General features: G+C 31.6%; 4 protein-coding genes across 4 annotated transcripts; 2 read left to right on the top strand and 2 right to left on the bottom strand.

Moving 5' to 3' along the window:
• Positions 1–4,934: 4,934 nt before the first annotated feature.
• On the bottom strand, positions 4,935–6,215 carry LOC110666539 (two-component response regulator ARR9). The gene is made up of 4 exons (XM_021827050.2): positions 5,854–6,215; positions 5,579–5,775; positions 5,414–5,484; positions 4,935–5,307 (listed from the first exon to the last, which is right to left on the bottom strand). The coding sequence occupies exons 1-4, from the start codon at positions 5,951–5,953 to the stop codon at positions 5,115–5,117; spliced, it is 561 nt and encodes a 186-aa protein (XP_021682742.2). The 5' UTR covers positions 5,954–6,215; the 3' UTR covers positions 4,935–5,114.
• Positions 6,216–18,973: 12,758 nt separating this feature from the next.
• Positions 18,974–20,465, top strand: LOC110666536 ((R,S)-reticuline 7-O-methyltransferase). The gene is made up of 2 exons (XM_021827049.2): positions 18,974–19,879; positions 20,061–20,465. The coding sequence occupies exons 1-2, from the start codon at positions 19,097–19,099 to the stop codon at positions 20,352–20,354; spliced, it is 1,077 nt and encodes a 358-aa protein (XP_021682741.2). The 5' UTR covers positions 18,974–19,096; the 3' UTR covers positions 20,355–20,465.
• A 127-nt stretch (positions 20,466–20,592) lies between these two features.
• On the bottom strand, positions 20,593–22,270 carry LOC110666573 (probable L-type lectin-domain containing receptor kinase S.7). The gene is made up of 2 exons (XM_021827107.2): positions 22,254–22,270; positions 20,593–21,524 (listed from the first exon to the last, which is right to left on the bottom strand). The coding sequence occupies exons 1-2, from the start codon at positions 22,268–22,270 to the stop codon at positions 20,813–20,815; spliced, it is 729 nt and encodes a 242-aa protein (XP_021682799.2). The 3' UTR covers positions 20,593–20,812.
• Positions 22,271–23,752: 1,482 nt separating this feature from the next.
• On the top strand, positions 23,753–25,338 carry LOC110666628 ((R,S)-reticuline 7-O-methyltransferase-like). The gene is made up of 2 exons (XM_021827191.2): positions 23,753–24,678; positions 24,781–25,338. Exons 1-2 carry the CDS (start codon positions 23,899–23,901, stop codon positions 25,081–25,083), a joined length of 1,083 nt encoding a protein of 360 aa, XP_021682883.1. The 5' UTR covers positions 23,753–23,898; the 3' UTR covers positions 25,084–25,338.
• The last annotated feature ends 360 nt before the right edge of the window (positions 25,339–25,698 follow it).

Here is a 25,698-nt window from a genome sequence, read left to right as displayed (position 1 = left end):
AATTTTGTCATTAAGTTTTGATTCTGTTAAACTACAAGTCATTTCATCCATATATCCTGTCAGTTAACGGTTCAAATCCAGTAAAAAGATGGATAATAAATAAGCCCTTCCATTCATACGTCCCATTGGTCAACGGTTTAAATTTGGTAAAAGGAGAGATAATAAATTTTAATTCCAAAACTACCCTTATCATCCCTAATTTATTTCCTGTCATTCTCGTTCATCCATCAGTTGGCATCTCTATGTTTGTAAACACTAATTATTTCCTGCAACAATAAGCACAGCTGAAAAGATCATGTTGGTCCGAATGGTCTAACCTTATGGGCCTCACACCAGTTGAATAATTATTTCATGAGACTCGCGGAGAAATTTGTGCTACTAGTACTTGAGGATCTGCTGAAGGTAATTCCTAAAGGCGTTGGGCTTCGACTGGAGCTAATTGGCGCGAGGTAAACAACTTCTGTTCTTAATCTAGAACCGATTTTCTCCATTAACCGCCGACCTAATTAAAGCCTTTGATAGGATGAGATCTAAACCAAAGCCTAGTCCAATTAACAGGAGGAGAGGAGGATAAGGGTTAAAGGTAAATCTAAGGGTTTTAGCTCCTCAGTGGCAGAGTAAGAGCATAGAAAGAAGGTGCTTAATAAGCTCAATTTGCTGTTAATCCCAAAGTCACAATCCCAAGTGCCCGAGAGAATCACAGCATCCTGTACAAATGAAAAGCAGAGGCATAATCCTGAAGTCCTCAATGCCATTGCAACGAGTGTGCTGCCACACTTCACAGATATCGCATGCAGCCACTCTCCATCCGTCACCATCAATGCCCATTTTATGTATATTTATGCTGTTGAGAGATTAGGCATTTATGGAATTGATTTATTAGTGTTGAGAGATTTGGCGGTGAGGTAAGATGCTGGGTATCAAGTCACTTTTCAAAAAACGTTTATTGGTTCCCCTGACCACTAGAGACGAACTCTGATAGCCATGTTATTAGTGAGCACTGCAAGAGCCGCAACTTGTCGTTTGATCATGAGTCATCTGCTTCCTCTCTCCTGCTACTCAACTTCCTTTCGAGAATTCATAATCCCCAGTTGATCCTGGAATAGTCTCGGCGGAAAGCCACTAATGGACGAGAGATCATGGGAGGAGGAATTGGATGGATGTATGGGAGCAATAGGTGGAACATTCGAACTGATCTTGATGGTCGACTCTATAAACTGTATTTGCACTTGAGTTTTGATTGTTTTGTTAATTGAAGTGCAAGATGCCACTGCTTGATGGGTTGTGCACGGTTCTTAAGGAACCAAATTGAATTGAAAAATCAAACTCAACCTATCAAAATAGTTTTAAATTAAAATTTTTTTTATATTTTAGTTCAATTATAATCTTTCATTAAAAATTAAACTAAAATCATATTCAATCAAAAATTAAAATTATATATATATTTTATTATTTTAATATATTATATACTTTTTATATAATTATATATATATAATTATAAATTAAATATAACCTAATATTACATATTATTTTTTTATATTTTTTTAATAATTTTAGTTATAAATATATTAAATTATTTTATAATTTTTAATTATAAATATATTATTGTATTATATATTTTAATTCTTAATTATATTTATATCTTATAGCTAAATATTATATAATTAATAAATAGTTAAAATCTGTAACACTCCTAATTTTTAAAGTTATTATTTTTGGGTAAATATTGATATTTTATTTTATTTGAATTTTAGGAAATTATTTGAAGTTTTTCAGATTTTAGAAATCGGGTTCGATTTTCCGAAAATATAAATTTGATAATTTTTAAAAATTAATTTAAAAACCACGTGGCAAAACTAAAAATATATTTGGAGTCTACGCATTTTTCTGAGTTTTCTAAAATTTTTTCGGAATTTTTGGACCTCGTTTTCTGTCCCAAGGCAAAGTAAAAATTTAAAATTTTGTATTCTAAATAAAACCGGCCGAATCGAACCAACCGGATCGGATCGGTAGAATCGGACTGGCTTCTTCCTTTTTCTTCCTCTCCGCACGCGTCCCGACCCTTTTCTCTTTCTCTCCCGTTTTCTCTCTCCTCCCTCCTCCCCTTGCCGGGCCGCCGCCACCCCAGCCCGCCGGCGCGCCTCCCCAGCCACCTCCCCTCGCCGACCGCCGCCTGGAACGCCGGCAAAAGGCGCAGGAAGCGACGCGACGCGACGCCCAAGCGCGCCACTTTTTCTTCCCGCCCGAAATCCGGCCGATCCGGCCACCAATCGGACCGGGTCTTGTGTCTAAATCCATCTACTCGTCGAGAGCTTTCCATAGACACCAAGAACACCGAAATCTATCGAGCGGTTTGTCCAATTTTTGCCCGGGAAGTTTTAGCCCATTTTGACTTTTGGGCTAGATTTCTCACAAACTATGAAACCCCACGAGAAAACCAAGAGTACCAGAGCGCTCCACTCGTTGAGAGCTTCGCGGCGATATAAATTTCAAATTTTTCCGATACCGTTTTTTGGTGGGTCTCACGGAACTTCGTAGTGTTTTTCCGGGTATTAAATGAGCTTAGAAAATTTCGTAAAATTTATATACTAACCCCCGTGTTGTGGGCTTCGTGTAGGTATCTTCAATTCACGGAAATTCGACAGTTGTACAGGTTTGTGAATTTCTGGCCAGACAAATAGATTACCGGAAAAGTCTCCGAATTGGATCGAGGTTTTGGCTACCCCACAATTGTTAGACGTCCCAAGCACGTCCTCGAAGTCAGAATCGGCATAGGTAAACCTGAACCTTACTTTTTCATAATTTTCTAGTGCTTAAATGAGATTAAAAATCTGTAAAATATTTGTGGTAGCTCAGAAAATTATGATTCTTTTTGCATTAGCCTAGTAATATTGCTAAGAACCGCGGGAAAAAGTTTTAGAATTTTTAGAGTTCATTTGGATAGTTGTTGCAAAAAGATTCAATTATAAGGACTAAATTGAAATTTTACATATTGTAACGGATGACTGTTTGGATGGGCCTAGGAGAGGCTGTGTGATGTAATTGAGTTGTGGATATATGGATTGTGAATATAGAAGTGCATTTTGAGCCCTTTTGCAGGTTGGGTAGGTCCTAGGTATAGGGGAGACTCTGCCGAATTTTCGGCACGACTTAGGACGTATTTGATCTTTTCTTAAGTTTGTATTGAGTCAAATTTATTAAATGATTGTAATAAAATTGTCAGGTGAGCCGGGACAGCCTTCTTCCTCCGCCCAACCGCCACAGTGACCGCTGTCAAGTCTGTGAGTAAAATATTAATTTTAATTGTAATTTCACTATTATTATATGTTCAAGCATGCCCATGCATCACTTATATGTATGTATCTATGTAGTTAAACTCTAGGCACGTTTTATGTTGCATTCATAACTGTTAAAGTGCCATGGATGTTGTTGTGGTAATTTGGAGCAGTGTGCGTGCGTTGGCGTGCGTGTGATGTGGTGTTGACTATGGATAGGACGGGTAGACACGGCTTGAGATCTTCGCTGGGACCCGGTCCTTCGGGGTAGACACGGCTTGAGTTCTTCGCTGGGACCCCGATTTGGTTTATTAAGCGAAAGTTCGGCTTGAGTTCTTCGCTGGCACAAGTTGGATTTAAGAGAACTGTATAGGGGATCAACTCCCATATATTATGATTCATATTAATAGGTGTGTGAGTGCTCCAAATTACCTTTTTGATGTTGTAATGTGAAATTATTGCTGATGTTACATTTCACTCTACAAGGTGCATTAGTTTTATATAGTTATAGAGATTATGGTTAAAATTAATAATTTACTCTCTGAGTCGAACGCTCACTCCTGTTCAATATTTTTCCAGGCCACAGGAGGATATTTTTGAGGTGCTTTTCTCCCTCGCAGGTCATCTATTCATGTTTGTGTAATTCTATAAACTTCTAAAATTTCCGCATGTGTTAGAAGTACTTATTGAATTGGGTCTGTAATATAAATTATTATTTTAGACCTGTAAACTTATTATTTTATGCATGTTGATGGACTGGATGAGGGAGCTGAGCTTCCATTTATTTTTATGTTGTTATGAGTATGTGGAGGGTGAGCTGAGCTCCCCACTTGATATATATATTGTGTTTATAGGTCGGGTGAGTCAAAAACTCCCCGTTGAAAGGTCCATTTTATGGCCGGACTTTGTCCGGTTGAATTCTTGAAATTGGGCCCAAATGGGCCTTAGAGTTGGGTTAATGAATAGTTAGGCTTATTACGAGCCTCAGGGGCTTAAGGCTGGCCCAAGTCCTAGTGCTGGTCCGAGCCATAGGTTGGGCCGTGACAAAATCTATATTATAAGATATACTTATAATATTATATGATATAATATATTTTATCTTAAATTATATATGCACCTTATAATTAAATATTATATAATTTTAAAATAATTAAAATATATATTACATGATATATTATGTATTAATAATTTAATCATGACTTTTTAATGAAATAATTATATAAAATTATTTTAAGAACTAAAAATAGAATTGAAATCGTACTGAATCAAATCGGAATCAAAGAACTGATAATCATATTGAATCGAAATTGAAACAATAAAAAATTAAATAAGAATCATACTAAAATTTTATTTTAATTTTGATTTTTAGATAGATCTCAAATTAAACTGAAATCACACACCCCTGATTAGCTATTACTTTTATGAATTTTCGGCTATTCTTCTGCTCTTGGTGTAACGCGTCTCTTGTTTAGAATTATGGCTGAAATGCTAAAAAAATATACTTAAAAAAAAGTTATTTTTAATATTATTGAAAAATATTTTGAAGAAAATTATTTATTCATTTTGGTGTTGTTTATAATTAAAAAATATTAAATTTAATTTTAAATTAGTTTTTAATATCATCTAATTTAAGCTCCAACATTCACAAATGCAATAGGCTAACTAAATGTAAATGAATATTTTCCTTGTTAGTAATTTACAGGGGAACCTAATTTAAGCTCCAACATTCATCTAAATTTGCATTGAGCCTGTGTTTTCAAAGAGATTTTAAAAGAAGGGGGGGAAATTTTTTAGGAATTTCCTATACTATGCTCTATAATTAAGCAAATATTTTGTTAATCAGACAACTTCCAAGCCATTATATCTTGTTCTTGTTCCCCGTGGTGAGTGAATTTCTTCCATGTCACCCTTTGTCTGGTTATTAGGCTTATTTTCTTCAACTTTTCCTCTCATCAAATGGGGTCTAAGCTTGTTCATATCTGATAATTGAACTGGCTTCAGGAAGAATTCTCCAGCTCCTTCTTCCAAGCATCTGATCAATACAGATTAACCCATGTCAGATCAGAATTCAAACAAATCAAGTTCAAAATCCAAAAATAAAATCCTTCTAGTTACTCTATATTTATGATTTGCCTCACCTATCAATTCTTGATGGAACATTCTCTGAGGACATGATCACAACTGGTATGTCCTTAAAAGTTTTAGATTCCTGCACATCAGATACATATATAATCAGACTTTATGATTTATAATATTCTTTGAGTTGAAAGTTAATTTTTCTAAGAAAGAATTGATGAAATTACCTTGATCTTTCTAAGGAGATCATAGCCCGTCATCCCAGGCATACAGTAATCTGTAATGATCAAATTTACTTCAACATCCTGATGATGATGATGATGATGATGGTCTGAAGAAACAGAAGTCAGGATTGAATCTGTGTGTTCATCTTCATTCAAACCCAAAAACTCCAAGGCCTTACTTCCTGAATCAACCGCAGTAACTGTGCAAGCAAATCACAATCAGAATCAAAATCTAAACACAAAGGAAAATGATTCAGAGAAAGCCTGAAATAACATACCATGATAAGAAGAGGTTTTAAGGAGCCTTTCAATCAACTTTCTGTCAATGAGACTGTCATCAACAGCAAGAACATGGAACTGATGAGACTCAGCAGCCATACCGATAATAATTGCAAGAAAGATGAACACCGAGAAATTAAAGAGGAGGAGAAATCATGAAGAGAGAAGAGAAGGTAGGAGAGTTTTAAATGGGACGGCATAGGGATACGAATCCTGTAGGAAATCTAGACAATTTGGAAAGCAAGATCCGGCAGATTTCATTCAGAATCTCCTGGATCTTCTAGGTTGATTTTTGAATTAGACAACAAGCAAATAAGGCGGTGGTCTTCTCTTTTTTTTTTTTTTTCTCATATTTTTCATTAAAGTAATTGAAGATTTCTCATTATATTCATATTGACCCTCGGTAGAAAGCTTGGGGCAACTCTTAGTTTTGGTCTTTTCAATTGTAGCTAGGGCTGCAGCAACTAGTCGTGGTTTGACCTCTACCAATTATATATATAAATATATATATATATAATATTTTTGGGTAATGAATTTGGATCTTTGCCAATTTTCAAGGGGGCAATCTTCCCTTAAAATGTTGTGCTTTTCTTTTGCTTGAAAGTTTCAATTTTTTAAAGGAGTATTTTGTGGGTCCTTTAGTTGAAATTCTGCCTCATGATCTTTCCTCGGGGTACCATTTCACCTTTATTTAAAAAATTATGGTTTTATTTTTGCAAAAGTATATCTTAGATTATATGTGCACTTTTGGCAGGAGATTTGTGATAAGAATATCAATTATCTACTCTTAAAATATAATATTAAAATTTGCAGCAATAATTATTTGTTCATGAACAAATACCAAAATCAATTAATTCTTGATGAATAATATGAAAAGGAATACATTTATATTAATTAATTTGCTAATCAACTTAATTTTCTTTTTTTTTTCTTCTTTTCTTTGCATACAATGTAATTATGATTAAAAAAATTTGTTTTTTTTTTCAAAGATGATAATTTGATTGGTAAATATTTGTAAGCTATAGGGGGAGATAGTCAATAAGGTATTACACGTTACGTGCTTAGTTTTGACAGAACAGGTTAAAATTTTAAAATGTATAAAAATTTTATCTAAATTTTTTGAAACTTTAAAATATAATATAATTTTATCTAATTTTTTATATATTTTTTCATTTCAATTTTTTAATCAATCCAACTTTATCCATATTATTCATTACTTTTAAATTTTATAATAAAATTTAATGGTTTTGATAAAATTCTTAAAATGTAGCGGGTATTGCATGACTGAAGAGATGAAGACTGCAACAGAAGCCATAAAGAAAATTGGAAATCTTATTCGTGGATGCAGTTTTAAGCCCAGAGGGAAATGAACTGTTTGATGACTTGGGCTTCATATTTGATCTGCTGATGATGGTAGTTCATGCGGATGGGAAGGAAAGAAGTGAAGCAGAGTGGAAAAAATTGCAGGAGGAAGGAGGCTTTGCTGGCCGCAGGATTATCAGAATTCCGGCTCTACCACAATCATTGAAGCTTATTGAAAAAGAAAATTTTAAAATTGTAGAGGTTTGTTTCTTGGAGATTTGATTATCCACCTACTGCGATTTTACAGCACTAATTACAGTCTAATTTGTACTATTTTCTTCCACGGAACAAATGTATAGTTGCACCACAAGTGTCACCTAATCATGACTACACAATCTGATACCATCTTCATCTTGAAATGCTCCATTCTTTTTATTTATTTATTTTTATACTTAATTACAATGGATTTTATTATGGCTCATCCCCACCTTAACACTATTAAAATATAATAAAATAAATATTAATTTATCATTTTCCAACTCAATTTATAATTTAATCACAATTTATAATTCACCTTACTATACACAAAGTCCACATATTTATTTTTAATAAAATTTCACTTAAGTCTCCCCTGTAATTAAGACTAACTCTTTTTATCACATAGTTAAATAAAATCAACAATTAGAAAATCATAAATTAATTACTTAAAAAGAAAACTTGTACTTGAATTTTGGTTTTTTAAGTTGTTAGTAAAACAGAGTGTTCAAGGCTCATCAATAAGTGCCTACTAAGTAAGGCTTGGTTAATAAAACAATAAAGCATAAGCCAAACCAAGCTTGAGTGGGTTAAATTAAGGTCATTTGTAAAATGATTCAAGCCCCAACATAGCAAAACTAGGCTTGTTTTATAGCCATATAACATTCATGCATGCATGCAACACATAAATCTAAAATAAACCAATGCCTTATGATACAGTGAGTATTAACCATAGGTATTATTTTTATTTTCATATCATAATAGTCTAAACACAAAACACTTCATCTACTTCCTGAAAGGACAAATACCAGCAAACTCAATAAACTATAACCATTTCTTTTATACAGAGATTAGAGGAGTGAATGAGTAATATATCTTTTAACCATTGGAGCAAGTCGGGCTAATTATCTTAAGATATAAGTTCCTATTATCAGTATATATAATGAAAAATGATGGTCATCAAGGAGAAAATAAAAATTGCAAAGTTGATTTTGGGAAAACATATGTTGATAAATAGATATTGATCAATCCCTTTATGTTCACGATAAGTACTAATCAAACTAACGGATAAGTTTAGAATCTTTAAAGCAAACAAAAGGTGCTTTCATTAATTCCGGTCAATAAAGCTTTTAAAATTTAAATAGGTAATTTCTTTATTACTGCAGCATAAATCAAAATTTCATAAAGAGTATAAATCTTATTAGGTAAGGGATCAATTTTTATCTGCAAGATTTTCCTAATCTTATTATGAATACGAAAGCCTTTTGTCTTTATTTAAGATTTTTTTTTTCGGTAGATTCTTTATTTGACATTTATTTATAGTGGAATTTTTCTTTATTTTTAGAAATTATATATATATAATGGTAGAGTTAATAATAGTAGAATTAATATTAATGGTAGAATTAATTATAACACTGAAATTTGGAGCATATTGGAACGGCTGATTATAAATGTAGCCAATGCATGTTTAAGGACGCCTTTGCCGAGTGGAAAAGGTCAAGGCCCGGTTCTGTTAAAAAAAAAAAAAGTGTATCTAAAATAAGCTTTTCAAGTATAAAAATTAATTAAATTAAATTTTTATAAAATTTTAAATCAAATAGAAGATTAGTAAGTTAAAAAAAAAAGTTATATCTAAAATAAGCTTTTCTGTTAAACAAGCTTTTAGAGGAACTAAGAGGATCTTTGAGGGATCACATTGATAATGAGTCTTTTGGTGCTATTAATGATCGCTCACAATCTTTGCCCTTCCTCCAACTGGAGTCAATAATCAGTATGATAGAAATCCTTATTAACCTAGGATTGAGACAAGTAGAAGAAGTTCAATGAATTTCGGAGGTAATTTTCACACACTTTTATAAGCTAAGAGATTTATAAAAGTATTAGAAGTCCACCAAATCCTGCTAATTTATTGGATTAATCTTGTTGCTCATACACATTTGATGAGTTGTGTATATTGGATGATTTTTTTTTTTTGTTCTTCCATTAGGATGTTTGGCTAGTGGTAGGGGATTGTACAAAGGCATTGATCTTGATAAGTTGACAAATGGAAAGAAGGACAAGTTGATTATCTTCATACCCCCAAGAAAATATTTTCAACCAATTGGTGAACATGAAAGAAAGTTGGCATCATGGTTAGGATATTGTGCAAGATCTTGTGGTCGACCTAAGGAGCCTTGCAATGCTATTGAAGCTCGATATTGTACTCGTTTATAGAGTATGATTCAGGTTAACTTCATATGCTTTTTTAGAGTTTCTTATTTGAAAAAGTTATTTTTATCCTTTAAATCATATCACATTATATTTTATTATATTCTATGTTAAATTGCCAAATAAGATGAATACATGATATTGTATAATTAAGAATCAATTTTTAAATTTCATAGGATTACTTTGATATAAGTCCTGAGAGTCCAGAAAAATGGAAGAAGCTTGAGGAAATGCAAAAGGTGAAGCTTGACACAGCTGAGATAAAAAAAGCTAAGTTTGAATTCTATTATTTCTATGAGATGAAAATATTATATTGCAAATGGAAATACAAGCTACACCTTAAGTATTTGAAGTACTCAAGTGATGATGAACGACTGCAACATGTTCCTGAAAGATTGACTGTGGATTCTTGGAAGGAAATATTCAAAGTTTTTGCTAATGAGGACTTTCAGGTACTTTTTAATTATTTTTTCTATTATGGCAAAAAATAAATATTTTTTTAACATCAATATCATGTAGGCCTTATGTTCCACCAATACAAATAATCGTGCTAGTCAAAGAATTATTGCTTCAACTTGTCCCACTCCTTTTGCGCAAGTAGAGTATGATATGGTAAACTATAAAAAAAAAAAACTATTTACTCATAGTTATTTTTTTTTCTTTAGTTATATTATGTTATATAATACATGGTTAATATAATTAATACTACAGATGGATGAGGAGATTGGTGAAGTACCATATGCTTTTGAAGTCTGAATGGCTACACATGGGTTCTTGGATGAGCAAGGCCAAACACAATGGCATGATCCAGAATCATCAAGGATATATGTAAGTATTTTGACTATGAAATTATTAATATTTTTATATTCTATTTATATATTAAATATTCACATATTTAATATTATATTTTGTAGGAAGAGATGCAAAGGATTGAGAAACAACCAACAAATGATAATGAGACTGGTCCTATGTCACGACCCAAAATTCTGAACCGTGACCGGCGCATAATTTAAGTATTCTTAAATTATGCAAGCCTTATCAGAGTATCTTGAATGAATATATTGTCACTTACTAATTCCAAAAATAGACAAAAATCCAAATAAACAAAATACTAAATAAACATCATAAATATCTCATAGGTAAACTGCGGAGTCTCTACAGATTTCAATAAAAACTTAAACTGTTCAATAAACTAAACTAATTATTAGCCCGAGAAAACATGAATTCGGGCATACCATGAGAACAAATCAAAGTTTTCCCTCTTCTAAAAATGGACCGAATATTTGGATCAGCTGCAGAATTCTACTAATCTAAAACAGATAACAGATAGAGAAAACGTGGTTTGAGCTAGATGCTCAGTAAATGATAAGGTGGCATAGATATGGGCTCAGTTCCAGGAACTAAGTCTATACCAAACTCTACCTCTCGCTTTGGGGGTAAACCTGATAAATCTTCTAGAAACACATCAGGAAACTCCTTAACCACTGCAACATTCCCCAAACCTGCACCTTCTACCTGAACATCTCTAACATAAGCTAGATACCCTTTACACCTCTTTCGCAATAATTGTCTAGCACTCACTACGGAGATAAGATTACTACACATCAGGAAACTCCTTAACCACTGCAACATTCTCCAAACCCGCACCTTCTACCTGAACATCTCTAACATAAGCTAGATACCCTTTACACCTCTTTCGCAATAATCGTCTAGCACTCACTACGGAGATAAGATTACTAGAGGCTATACTGCGATCTCCCTGAAATTGAAATTCTGCCTCCCCAGGAATTTTAAAGAGTACAACTTTATTATGACAATCCAATGAAACGTGATAAGTGGCTAACCAATCCATGCCTAAAATCACATCAAACTCAAACATATCCAAAGAAACAAGATCAGCAGCTAATTCCCTATCTCCAATGTGAACTATACATCCCCTATACACCATATCAGTGTCTATTGCATTCCTCATAGGTGTTGATATAGATAAAGGATACTCTAACAAAGTATGTGGTGTACTAAATATCATGGAAAAGTATGGAGAAACAAAGTAATGGTTGTGCCCCAGTCTTAGCCATAGGCATCTGTTCAGATGTCTGATTAATAGTTTGAGGTGGTACCTCCCTTGTTAGATCAAGGTTTGCACCATTAAGACCCTTAGCCCTAGTTCTCCTCTTACGTCTAACAGACCCAGGCACCTATTCATTTTAGTAAACAAGTATTAAATTTGAAAATGTGAGCCAAATTAAGACAGGTGAAAAGGTACGAAGGACGCAGACATCTAAAGCAATGATAAACTGAAAAGACGTTAAGGATCCTATGCTCCGCAAGTTTACTATACCTCAACCGGGCTCTGATACCAACTTTGTCACGACCCAAAATTCTGAACCGTGACCGGCGCATAATTTAAATATTCTTAAATCATGCAAGCCTTATCAGAGTATCTTGAATGAATATATTGTCACTTACTAATTCCAAAAATAGACAAAAATCCAAATAAACAAAATGCTAAATAAACATCATAAATATCCGATAGGTAAACTGCGGAGTCTCTACAGATTTCAATAAAAATTTAAACTGTTCAATAAACTAAACTAATTATTAGCCCGAGAAAACATTAATTCGGGCATACCATGAGAACAAATCAAAGTTGTCCCTCTCCTAAAAATGGACCGAATATTTGGATCAGCTGCAGAATTCTACTAATCTAAAACAGATAACAGATAGAGAAAACGTGGTTTGAGCTAGATGCTCAGTAAATGATAATTATAGCACACAACGGAATATGAACAGGCAGACGCTTGATTAATTTCACAATAAATTTCTATTCAATAAAATCATGCTCATACTATCAAAATCATTAATAAAATAATTTCATAAAATATATATATAAAATAAATTCATTCAATAAAAATTTTATGGTACAGTGCACCAGGTGATGATACCCCACATCCCCAAAGGCCAGATGGTAAGCGCGCTACCAGATATCAGATACCTTCCTCCTCCTTCACAGATATCAATGCATATGATACTAATGCAAACCATAAACTGCAATGATGCATGACTCGATAATGCAACCTAATACCGTGATAGTCCACACGGCGGGGCCAGATAACAGAAACAGATACTGGGCACAGGTAACAATTCAAAACAGAAAATCAATTTGTACAAATCAATCAAAATCAATAAAAAAATTTCAGATAGCAAATAATAACTGATAGTGTAATTCCAATAGTGTATTTCAATAGTTTCAGAGAGTCAATAAAATCAAATCAATCTCAAATCAATTCAATAAAATTAAATCAATCTCAAATCAATTCAGTAACACATCGGTAAATTTTATAGTCAAATATCAACCAATATAAATACATTAAAGGCCTGTTCCCGGAATCCTAATGGGTCTAATGCAGAGATAGTTGGCAAAATCAATTATTTAATCAAAATCGAGATAAAATTCAATAATAAAATAAAACTCTAGAAAATCACATATAAAATCATTGTTAAAATATTGATTTAAAATTTCATTTAATAACAAACTTAATGCTAAGAAATTTTAAAAGGGACAAAAACGGTGTCCTGTACTATAATTATTACTCACCTGAAACTTCCAAAATAATAGCTAGATTCAATAAAAAAGAGACAATTTCAGCTGACAAAATGAATATTTGAATCTCCTACATACCCAAGATATAAAAGAAAAATATTAACTAATAATAAAATAAAATAATTTTAATATATATATATATATTAAAATATAAATCTTAGACGGACGTGGACGAACAGTTACAAGGACGTGATATATATATATATATATATAAAAATCTTGGATGGACGTGGATGAACAGATACAAGGACGTGATATATATATATATATATATAAACCTTGGACGGACGTGGACGAACAGATATATATATATATATATATATATATATATATATATATATATATATATATATATATATAAATCTTGGATGGACGTGGACGAACAGATACAAGGACGTGATATATATATATATATATATATATATATATATATATATATATATATATATAAACCTTGGACGACAGATACAAGGACGTGAAGGCGTGAAAGCGATTATACCTTATATATATATATATATATAACAATCAACTATTGTCCAATAATAATTATAATCAACCCAATTCAATATCAATTATCAAAAAAAATAAATTTATAGAGTAGTTGTAACAGATCAATGAAAGAAAATAAAATCAAATTCGCCCATTATTGAATAAAGAATGAGAATTTTTACCTTGAAAACAGAATCGAATGTGATGAATAGAGAAGTAAAAATTTAGGGATTCTTTGTTAAGAGTATTTGATAGAAAAAGGAGGTGACAAACGAGTTTTGAGAGCAAAGTTTAGCAGAAAAGATGATTAGGGTATATATATATTTTAAGAGTTCTATTAGGTGTAGAATGAGATAAGAGTTATTATTGAACTGGGTTGTTCAGATTGCAGATATATATTAAATTTCAAAAATAATATATATATATATATATATATCTAAAAATAAATAAGTAGACCATCCAATAAAAAATATATATATATATATTATAAATATATTAAATTATTATTAGCTAATTAAAATAAAATAATAATAAATAATAAATGTATATGGGTTTCCACATCCTACTCCAGATGATGTCTTAAAAAAGGTGTTTGGTGTTAGATCTTGTTATGTCCGTGATAAAGGATTATGATACAAAGCAAGCACTAGAGGAATGGCATGTGGTTCTAGAAATGAGGAATTAAATGAATTGAGAGATGAGGTAGCAAGGTTGAATCCTCGTTTGAAGGAACAAGAACAACGCAATAATGAGATAGCACAACTAAATGCTCGACTCAAGGAACAAGAAGAGCGCAATTTGGAGTTTTTTAAAAGATTTGAGAGTGTAATAGGATACAAATCATCAAAAAGTCAAGATATAACAATAGTAAGTACTTTTTAGATATATTTAATTTCATGAATTGGAAAAACTACTTTTTGAATGACCTTTTATTTAAATCTATTGTAGGATTAACAGATCGAATGATAAAGGCTTACAGACGAGCAATGAAGTTGAATTAGAATTTAAAGACTACTATTATCATAGGAGTTTTATTTTGAATATTATCAAGTATGAACAAATTAGGAATAAAAGTAGGTAGATTTAAGTTTATTTTGCATTCTAGCTACGTACACTTAAAAATTATTGTTATATCATACTTTAAAATTTATGTTGCGTTTTGTTCTTAAATATTAATTTTATCATATAGTTATTTTGAATTAAACATAAAATTTACGAATATCAATATTTTTAACAATTATAAATATAATATCTCAATATTAAAAGCAATTTTATAAGGGACAAAATATGATGATATGAGGACGAAAATTATCCCTATTTAATTTTTATCAGGGGAGACTATTGTCTCTTTAATAGTAAGGGATGACTATGGTCTCCACAATTGGGGACAAGTATTGTCCTCTTTAAATAGGGAAGAATGTCATCCCCTTTTAATAGGGGGACGATTATGGTCTCCCTTGAGTCTGATCCAAAACTAGGGACAAGCATTGTTCCCTTTTTATGGGGGATGATTATGGTCCCCCTTGAATTTGGACAATGGGGACGACATTCATCCCCATATAGGGGGACGACTATGATTGTCGTCCCCATATTAGGGACGACTATCGTCTCTTTTTTCAGGGAATACATTATGATTTGTCGTCCCCTTTAGAATAGAGTACGGAGGTAAAGAAGACAACAGGTGGGGACGATTAATGTCGTCCCCTATACCTTTGAGAATAATTATTCATAGTTTTGGGGACAATTTTATGTGTCCCCTATAATCACTTTTTTTATGTGCTTAGTTTTGACAGAACAGGTTAAAATTTTAAAATGCATAAAAATTTAATCTAAATTTTTTGAAACTTTAAAATTTATTATAATTTTATCTAATTTTTTTTATATATTTTTTTTAATTTTTTAATCAATCCAACTTTATCCATATTATTCATTACTTTTAAATTTTATAATAAAATTGAATGGTTTTGATAAAATTCTTAAAATGTAGCGGGTATTACATGACTAAAGAGATGAAATCCCTATTTGGCATTGAGTTTCAGAGCCTGAAACTGCTTTTCTGAACAAAAGCACCATTTTAAATGCTGTTGAAGAAAGCAGTTTGAAAAAAAGCTGTTTTGTTATTTTAGTGTTCTTATGACTAAACCTGATCAAATTTAATTTTTAATTATTTTTTAACACTCTCTAACTAGTATATTTAAAAAAGTGATTTTCTCTACAGCGGTTTCAACAGCAATGCCAAACAGGCCCGAAAACTGCAACAAAAGCCATAAAGAAAAGTGGAAATCTTATTCGTGGATGCAGTTTTAAGCCCAGAGGGAAATGAACTGTTTGATGACATGGGCTTCATATGTGATCTGCTGATGATGGTTGTTCATGCGGATGGGAAGGAAAGAAGTGAAGCAGAGTGGAAAAAATTGCAGGAGGAAGGAGGCTTTGCTGGCCGCAGGATTATCAGAATCCCCGCTCTACCATCAGTCATTGAAGCTTATTGAAAAAGAAAATTTTAAAATTGAAGAGGTTTGTTTCTTGGAGATTTGATTATCCACCAACTACGATTTTACAGCACTAATTACAGTCTAATTTGCACTATTTTCTTCCACGGAACAAATGTATAGTTGCATCACGAGTGTTACCTAATCATGACTACACAATCATCGCCATCTTCATCTTGAAATACTCCATTATTTTTATTTACTTTTTTTTGGACTTAATTACAATGGATTTTATTATGTTTCATCCCCACCTTAACACTATTAAAATATAATAAAATAAATATTCATTTATCATTTTCCAACTCAATTTATAATTTAATCACAATTTATAATTCACCTTACTATACACAAAGTTGACATACTTATTTTTAATGAAATTTCACTCAAGTCTCCCCTGTAATTAAGACTAACACTTTTTATCACATAGTTAAATAAAATCAACAATTAGAAAATCATAAATTAATACTTAAAAAGAAAACTTGTACTTGAATTTTGGTTTTTTAAGTTGTTAGTAAAACAGAGTGTTCAAGGCTCATCAATAAGTGCCTACTAAGTAAGGCTTGGTTAATAAAACAATAAAGCATAAGCCAAACCAAGCTTGAGTGGGTTAAATTAAGGTCATTTGTAAAATGATTCAAGCCCCAACATAGCAAAACTAGGCTTGTTTTATAGCCATATAACATTCATGCATGCATGCAACACATAAATCTAAAATAAACCAATGCCTTATGATACAGTGAGTATTAACCATAGGTATTATTTTTATTTTCATATCATAATAGTCTAAACACAAAACACTTCATCTACTTCCTGAAAGGACAAATACCAGCAAACTCAATAAACTATAACCATTTCTTTTATACAGAGATTAGAGGAGTGAATGAGTAATATATCTTTTAACCATTGGAGCAAGTCGGGCTAATTATCTTAAGATATAAGTTCCTATTATCAGTATATATAATGAAAAATGATGGTCATCAAGGAGAAAATAAAAATTGCAAAGTTGATTTTGGGAAAACATATGTTGATAAATAGATATTGATCAATCCCTTTATGTTCACGATAAGTACTAATCAAACTAAGGGATAAGTTTAGAATCTTTAAAGCAAACAAAAGGTGCTTTCATTAATTCCGGTCAATAAAGCTTTTAAAATTCAAATACGTAATTTCTCTATTACCGCAGCATAAATCAAAATTTCATAAAGAGTCTAAATCTTATTAGGTAAGGGATCAATTTTTATCTGCAAGATTTTTCTAATCTTATTATGAAAACGAAAGCCTTTTGTCTTTATTTAAGATTTTTTTTTTCGGTAGATTCTTTATTTAACATTTATTTATAGTGGAATTTTTCTTTATTTTTAGAAATTATATATATATAATGGTAGAGTTAATAATAGTAGAATTAATATTAATGGTAGAATTAATTATAACACTGAAATTTGGAGCATATTGGAACGGCTGATTATAAATGTAGCCAATGCATGTTTAAGGACGCACACGCCCAAGTGGAAAAGGTCAAGGCCCGGTTCTGTTAAAAAAAAAAAAAGTGTATCTAAAATAAGCTTTTCAAGTATAAAAATTAATTAAATTAAATTTTTATAAAATTTTAAATCAAATAGAAGATTAGTAAGTTAGCACCTCTAACTTCATACTATTCTCAATTTTGTGGGGTTTGATTTCAAGCATGAACTATTAAATAAATTATTATTTAAGATTTAACAAAATTAATGATCTAATCTTTATATTTTTTTTAAATTGTATTAATTAATCTCTAACATTTCAGTATTTTTATTATTATTATTTTAAAAAATTATCCCTTCCACCATCACCTTACACACAGAACTATATAATTGCCTTTGATAAGGTTTATAATATTATAAAAATAACGACCATGGTAACTAATTTAATCAATCTACAATATCCAAGAATTAAATGATGCGTCAGGAAGAAACTATAGAGGAATGTGACGTAGATTTTTGCAAAAGAAGTTGATTGGTATATAAATTGGTTGAGGAAATAAGCGTTAAACTTATACGGGATGATAGGTGGAAACTTTAAGATGATGATGTGATATAAGAGTTAAACCAAAATTTGGGAAGATTTTAGCAATTTACTCTTTTTAAATAAATTAAAATTAGTGAGTTTTTTTTTTTTTTTTTTTTTTCAATTGAGTCTATAGATTCATGGCCTCACAAACCGTTCTAATTAATATCCGTATAAAAAGTCAAAACCTATAACCATCATATGGAATTGATGGGAATCAAACTTAATTGACATATTTTACAAATTAAATTAAATTGAAATATAAATCAAATTATATTAAATTAAAAATTAAGTATTTCTTAAAATAATAACCAAATTAAATTATTAAATTTATTAAAAAATTAAATTAAAATGAATCATTAGATTTTTCAGTTCAAATCGATTTCTACTCGGCTCTAATTTTAATTAAAATAAATTTTAAATAGTAAATTTCAAATAAATGGGTTTTAAATTTTAAATGTTATATTGAACATACTCTCAACATAAAAGTTATAATGCCCCCATTTAGTAAATCTGCCCAGCTTATATAAGTTTTTCCCGGTTACTTAAAGCTGTTAATAAAATATTATTTTGTTGATAAAAAAAGATAATGCACCCATTCCATCACAACAGCTCCATGGAAAATGCCATTTAACTAATTCTTAGCCTAGTTATAAAGATAAGACTATATACAAGCCAATAAGTCTTCCCCAAGTCATATTTTATTAAATTTCTATCAGTACTGCAAGAATTTTCCTACAAATCACACCAAATATAAATCTCTCCCAATACTATAGGCCGGATGTATACTTGCCATAATATTTTCTTACCATCCCAGTCTTCTGAAGTCCGATATTAAGGAAGAGAGAAATGGAAAGGCCAGAAGCAGCAGATCCAGAGGAAATGCTCAGGAGTCAAACTGCAATATGGGATTGCATTTTTGGCTTCGTGGACGGCATGGCACTCAAGTGTGTAGTTGAGCTAGGCATTCCTGATATGATAAACTCTCATGGGTGTCCTCTCTCCTTGTCTTCCATTGTTAAAAGCATCAACCATGCTTCCCTGGACGCTGATCGCCTCTCACGGGTTATGAAACTGTTGGTTCACAGAGGAATCTTCACTTCAAATAATCCTGCGAGCCCAGAAGGGGAGCACAGCGCTACTACTACTCTCTATGGCCTCACCAACTCCTCCAAATTTCTACTCCGTGATTCGAAGACGAGTCTTGTGCCCTGGTTGCTATTGCAGAATCATCCATGCATGCTATCAAGTTGGCATCACCTTAGTGATATTGTGAAGGACGGTGGTAGTGGGTTCGCTAGGTGTCATGGTTTAGAGTTATTTGATTTTGCATCAGCCAATCCTGAATTCAACACCTTATTTAACAAGTCTATGGAAGGGGCATCAAACATAATGGTGGAGGCAGTGAAGACCACCTATAAAGATGGGTTCAATGGAGTAGGATCGCTTGTGGATGTTGGGGGCGGGACTGGTGCCATGGTGAGTGAGATTGTGAAGGCACATCCCCATGTTAAAGGAATCAACTTCGATCTTCCACATGTGGTGGCTACGGCACCAGAGTATGAGGGCGTCACACATGTTGCCGGCAATATGTTTACAAGCATTCCTCCAGCTGATGCCATTCTCTTGAAGGTAATGGAGCCTTAACATACTACCAGTAATTATTTTCCATTAAATTAAAAAATAAAGTATGACTTATATATACAAAGCTCGATTCAAACATTTAATCTAATAATTATTAAACTCATTTTCATATGATATTGAACTTATAATAATCTTCTACTACTATTAATACTGTTGTTCTTTAAATTAGTGGATATTGCATAATTGGAGTGACGAAAATTGCATCAAAATCTTGAAAAATTGTCGGGAAGCTTTGCCGGAGAAAACCGGAAAGCTTATAATAGTGGGGGAAGTCTTAAGCAAACAAGGACATGAAATGTTTGAGAAGGCGCGATTGATACGTGATCTGTCAATGATGGTTTATTTCCAAGGAAAGGAAAGGAGTGAAGCAGAATGGAAAAAATTGTTGGAGAAAGGAGGTTTTGCTAGCTGCAAGACCATCGAAACTCCAGCGCCGGTATCAATTATTGAAGCTTATCCCTAAATGCATGCAAGTTTTATCCTTGGAATATTGTATGCCTGGAGATAATGTTATTTTAATATTCTATGTTTCCTATTTTCAAATACTAGTTGGTTTTTAGTTTGCATGGTTGCATATGGTACTTTCGTGCTTGTACTGTTTCTATACTCTTGACCAGGTTTTGCTGGTATACATTCCATTAATAAATTTATCTTGCTTACTAAAAAAAAATGGTTAATAAATTGGTGAGTGAGTTATGGGTGTCTAGCCTCCCCCACCCATCACAAACAAATTTCAGTGGTAATTATTCAATAATTATCATATATTACTTTTAATCAATTTCTAATTAAAGATGCTAACACAAAACAAAAATGATTTTTTACTTTCTAAATTGTAAAGACAAATAATAAATAAATTCGGTCCATCATAAATTTAAGGTATAAATGTATTTAATAAGTATTAAAAAAACATGGAGTTCAACACTATAGATCTAACCTCTTGGAAGCCAATTCATAATCAATCCAAGAACTTAATTCATAATCAATCCAAGAACTTAATCTCCTTCCATCATTCAACACCATATTAACAGATAAATCATTTTTCATCTTAGCTGATGTAGAACCACCCATGTTGTTGTCATTCAAATCAACATCCCTCTTTGTTTCAAACTCAACAGCAATAATTTCAGAATTATTATCCTTTGATCTTAAATAAAGTCCAAATAGGATACTATTATCAAACGAACTGGCATTAGAAGCATTAGAAACCATAGTGAAAAAAAAAAAGAAGCCATCTCCATTATCTGGAGACATCAAAAACGAGAAATGAGTCGAGAAATAAACAAAATTCGCAGGTTTACCTTCAACATGCTTGATGGGTTTCTTGTACATGATTTTTCCAGCACTATAACTCATTGAGCGAGTAAGTTGAAGTGCAGCCACATTATTAACAGCATTTACATATCCATAAAGAGCAATGGTGATCTCAAAGTTTGAATTTTTGTCAAAGCTTTGGAAAGAATAAGAGTAATTCGAGTGTGCGGACAGCATATTGAGGTGAAAAATCAAGAAACTAAGAGCAATAAAACAAGTAGAGGTGGAGAGTGCGACTGCGACTATGACCGAACTGGGTTGGACCTGAATATAGGAATCAAGTAGGTATTTGTTGCTAGGATTCCAGGGCTTTTGAGACGAGCTAGCCCATTTACAAGGTGAAGTAAATTTTTTTAAGAAACCAGAGGAGGAAAGTAAAGAAATGGACAGGTTGAGTTGGAGGCCGGACGAAACTAAAAATTAATTTTTTGATGGCTAAAAATAAATATTAAAAAGAAATTAAATAAAAATTTGATAAAAAAATATAAAGATTAAAATAAAATTATAAAATAATAAGAGATCAAAATTAAATATAAAAAAAATTTACACAAAAATATAAAAGTTAAAATAAAAATAAAAATACTGAAGGGATAAATAGCAATTTTAAAAAAAAAAATACACTAAATTTTATAAATAAAATTTCAAATTTAAGAATTTTAAGAGTATAAATAGCTTCTTTTTTTTGAAAATCATTAAAATTAATGGATAAATTGTAATTTTAAAACTTTTAGGGGGTCACGAACTCCCTAGTTATCATGTGATTCCGCTCTGGTTACAAAAAATTATAATATATATCGATAATTTTATATAAACACTTCTACATAAAATAACAAACTAATAAAAATTAAATACCTGAATGAAAGTTGGCCATACAAACACGAAAGCGAGAGTCCAGAGTAAAAGTACTATCAGGAAGTTTTACTTTCGTAACTATATTTATTTACGTGTTCAATTTTTAATGGCTTGTCCACTTCGAATGACAAAGGAACTGTAAAATTACCCCGGGTTAGTGGCAAATGTAGATGTAGACCAAGCAGATGCTCTAACTTACCCACTGTTCTTTGTCATTTAGTTCTTCGTTTATGGTAATATTAGAAAGAGATGATGGGAAGTCATTGAAACAAAATGGAGTCAACAGCTCACCTACTTCACTTTTTGTTCAATTTAATATAATTTAAAATAATTTTAGAGTCGACTCATTTGATAAAATTCATATCAGTTGACTCGAGATTAATAAAGAATAATTATTATTTTTATAATTTTAAATTTTTTTATTAGTTTAAATATTTAATAATAATATTTAATTTTTTAATAAAATATAAATATTAATAGAGTAAAAAATTAATATATTTTTTTAAATATTTAAATAATATTAAAGCTAGGAGATTTAATATACATTAAATTTTTATTTTGTTTGATTTAGGTTTAATTAAATTTAATGGTCAATTTTTTTAATAGAAAAAATTTAAAATTTGACTGAAAATCAAATCTAAATTAGATTGGTCAACTTTAATCTCAGTCCACTACGATGTTGATCAATTCAAATATGATTGATTTCAATTTCAAATAGGGTCAGTCCAATTTTGGTTTCAAACCAAATAGTAATCACCTATATATAATTTAGAAACATGAATTTTAAATTAAATTTTAATTTTTAAATATTAAATTTAATATTTATAAATTTAAAATTTTCTTATTGAGTGAGAAAATTTTCAAGTTTTAAATTTGAAATTTATTTTTGGAGGATTAGTAATTAGCCAATATATACAAATCTATCTTGTTGTCAAATTCTGAAAATCTAAATTAATTATGACACTTTTTTTATTTTTTGTTTTTCTTTTTTATAAACAAAGAAAACGTATCAAACTATCGAATATACTTATGCTATATATTTTGCTTATATAAATATTAGCAATCAATCAATTTGATTCTGAATTAAACTAAATAGTGATATTTTATAAATTAAATTAATCCAATTGAAAATTTCAACTAGCTTCAATTTGATTTATCAATTTAAACTTTTTTTCCCTAAGGGAAAAAATAAAAGTGAATAACTCACATGATTCATCTATTTTCTATAGAAAATTTTAGCTATTGTTTAATTTATTATTGTATGCTTTTGATGTATCTCTTATAATACATGAATTCACCTTTCTAAAATTAAAGAAGGTTTAATATATCATTTCACACCTTTAATTTTATATAAAAAAAAAACTCATGGTATTTTAAATTTTTAAAACATTTCATGATACACATTAACTCCTATAAAGTAAAATTAAGTTATACTTAAAACCTTGCATGAATTCTAATTGTACTGATATGACAATTTATTAACAAAGATCTACAAGATATCTTAATTCTACTTTCACAGAAATTAGAGATATATTATAAGATTTTTACATAAATTAAGTATATTATGAGACGTTTTAAAAATTTAAGACGTGACAAAGTTTTTTTTTTTTTTTTTTATAAAATTCAGGTTGCCATGAAAAAATATATCTATAATTTTGTGTACATGAGTAGCACTATTTAACAGTGGTTCAAGAGTACATTAGAAGTAGCCCTCCTACATAAACTGAACATTTCCTTTCATTCAATGAAAGGAGAGCTAATTTTTTCCTAATTTAGTAACTGCTACTTATCACCAATCTCATACCATCCCATTCTTCTGAATTCCGAGATTAAGGAAGAGAGAAATGGAAAGACCAGAAGCAGCAGATCCAGAGGGAATGCTCAGAGGTCAAGCGGCAATATGGGAGTGCATTTTTGGCTTCGTGGGCGGCATGGCACTCAAGTGTGTAGTTGAGCTAGGCATTCCCGATATAATAAGCTCTCATGGGCGTCCTCTCTCCTTGTCTTCCATTGCTAAAATCATCAACCTTCCTTCCCTGGATACTGATCGCCTATCACGGGTCATGACACTGTTAGTTCACAGACAAATCTTCACTTCAAATAATCCTGCAAGCCCAGAAGGGGAGCACAATGCTACTACTCTCTATGGCCTCACCAACTCCTCCAAATTGCTTCTCAGTGATTCGAAGACGAGTCTTGCACCCATGTTGCTGTTTCAGAACCATACATGGATGCTATCAAGTTGGCATCACCTTAGTGATATTGTGAAGGAAGGTGGTAGTGGGTTCACTAAATCTCATGGTTTAGAGTTCTTTGATTTTGCATCAGCCAATCCTGTATTCAACACCTTACTTAACGAGGCTATGGAAGGCGCATCAAAAATCATTGTGGAAGCAGTGAAAGCCAGCTATAAAGATGGGTTCAATGGACTAGGATCGCTTCTGGACGTTGGGGGCGGGACTGGTGCCATGGTGGGTGAGATTGTGAAGGCACATCCCCATATAAAAGGAATCAACTTCGATCTTCCACATGTGGTGGCTACGGCACCAGAGTATGAGGGCGTCACACATGTTGCCGGCGATATGTTTACAAGCATTCCTCCAGCTGATGCCATTCTCTTGAAGGTAATGGAAACATCTACCAGTAATTATTTTCCATTAGAAAAAAAAAATCTTTCGATATACAATTTAAACGAGCAATCTTCTACTGTTGTTCTTTAAATGTAGTGGATATTGCACGATTGGAATGACGAAGATTGCATGAAAATCTTGAAAAATTGTCGAGAAGCATTGCCAAAAACTGGAAAGCTTATAATCGTGGATGCAGTTTTAAATTCACAAGGAAATGAATTGTTTGACTATATGCGATTGGTGTTTGATCTGGCAATGATGGTTCATGTCCAAGGAAAGGAAAGGAGTGAAGCAGAATGGAAAATATTGTTAGAGGAAGGAGGTTTTGCCAGCTACAAGATTATCAAAATTCCAACACTTGCATCAATCATCGAGGCTCATCCCCATCATGCATGCTAGTGTCCTCCTTGGGTTGTGTCCCTAGAAATAATAGCATATTAATGTTGTTTGTTTTCAATGAACGAACTTTAGCTCCTAATATTGGGTGGTTCTAGAGTTCAAGTTTAATAAAGTTTAACTATATAAAAAAATAATTCTATGTTTCCTATCTTTAGTTAGTCAATAAATTGGTGAGTGAGTGTGTAGTCTCTTGCGACGTTATCTGTATCTATATTAATACATTAAAATTGGTGGCAATTGGCACTGTTTTTTCTACATCAGTACTCACATTTTACATTTCAAGTCTCTCATTTATTTCACCTGTCTTTTGAAATTAAAATCCCCTCTCAAATCTTTTACATCTCGCTCTTGGGCTCATCACTTAATTTCCAATCTGCAAATTCAAGGATTGCTATGTGAGAAAGACATGATATTAAAATATACAATCCCCAAAAGATATGGCTAAAATCTTTCTTCAGATTTGCTTTGGTGTTTGCTGGGCTTTTTTCAAAAACAAACATGTCTAGAAAAAATACCAGATAACTTGAAAACTATTTACCGTTAAAGAGTGAATTTTGTCAGGTTGAGAGAGAGAGAGAGATTGTCGCCACTCAAACCTAGTTAATTAATTAAAAT

The sequence above is a fragment of the Hevea brasiliensis genome, chromosome 6 (genome assembly GCF_030052815.1).
Source record: "Hevea brasiliensis isolate MT/VB/25A 57/8 chromosome 6, ASM3005281v1, whole genome shotgun sequence".
NCBI lineage: Eukaryota > Viridiplantae > Streptophyta > Magnoliopsida > Malpighiales > Euphorbiaceae > Hevea > Hevea brasiliensis.
This window is presented reverse-complemented; position numbering and strand designations above follow the sequence as displayed.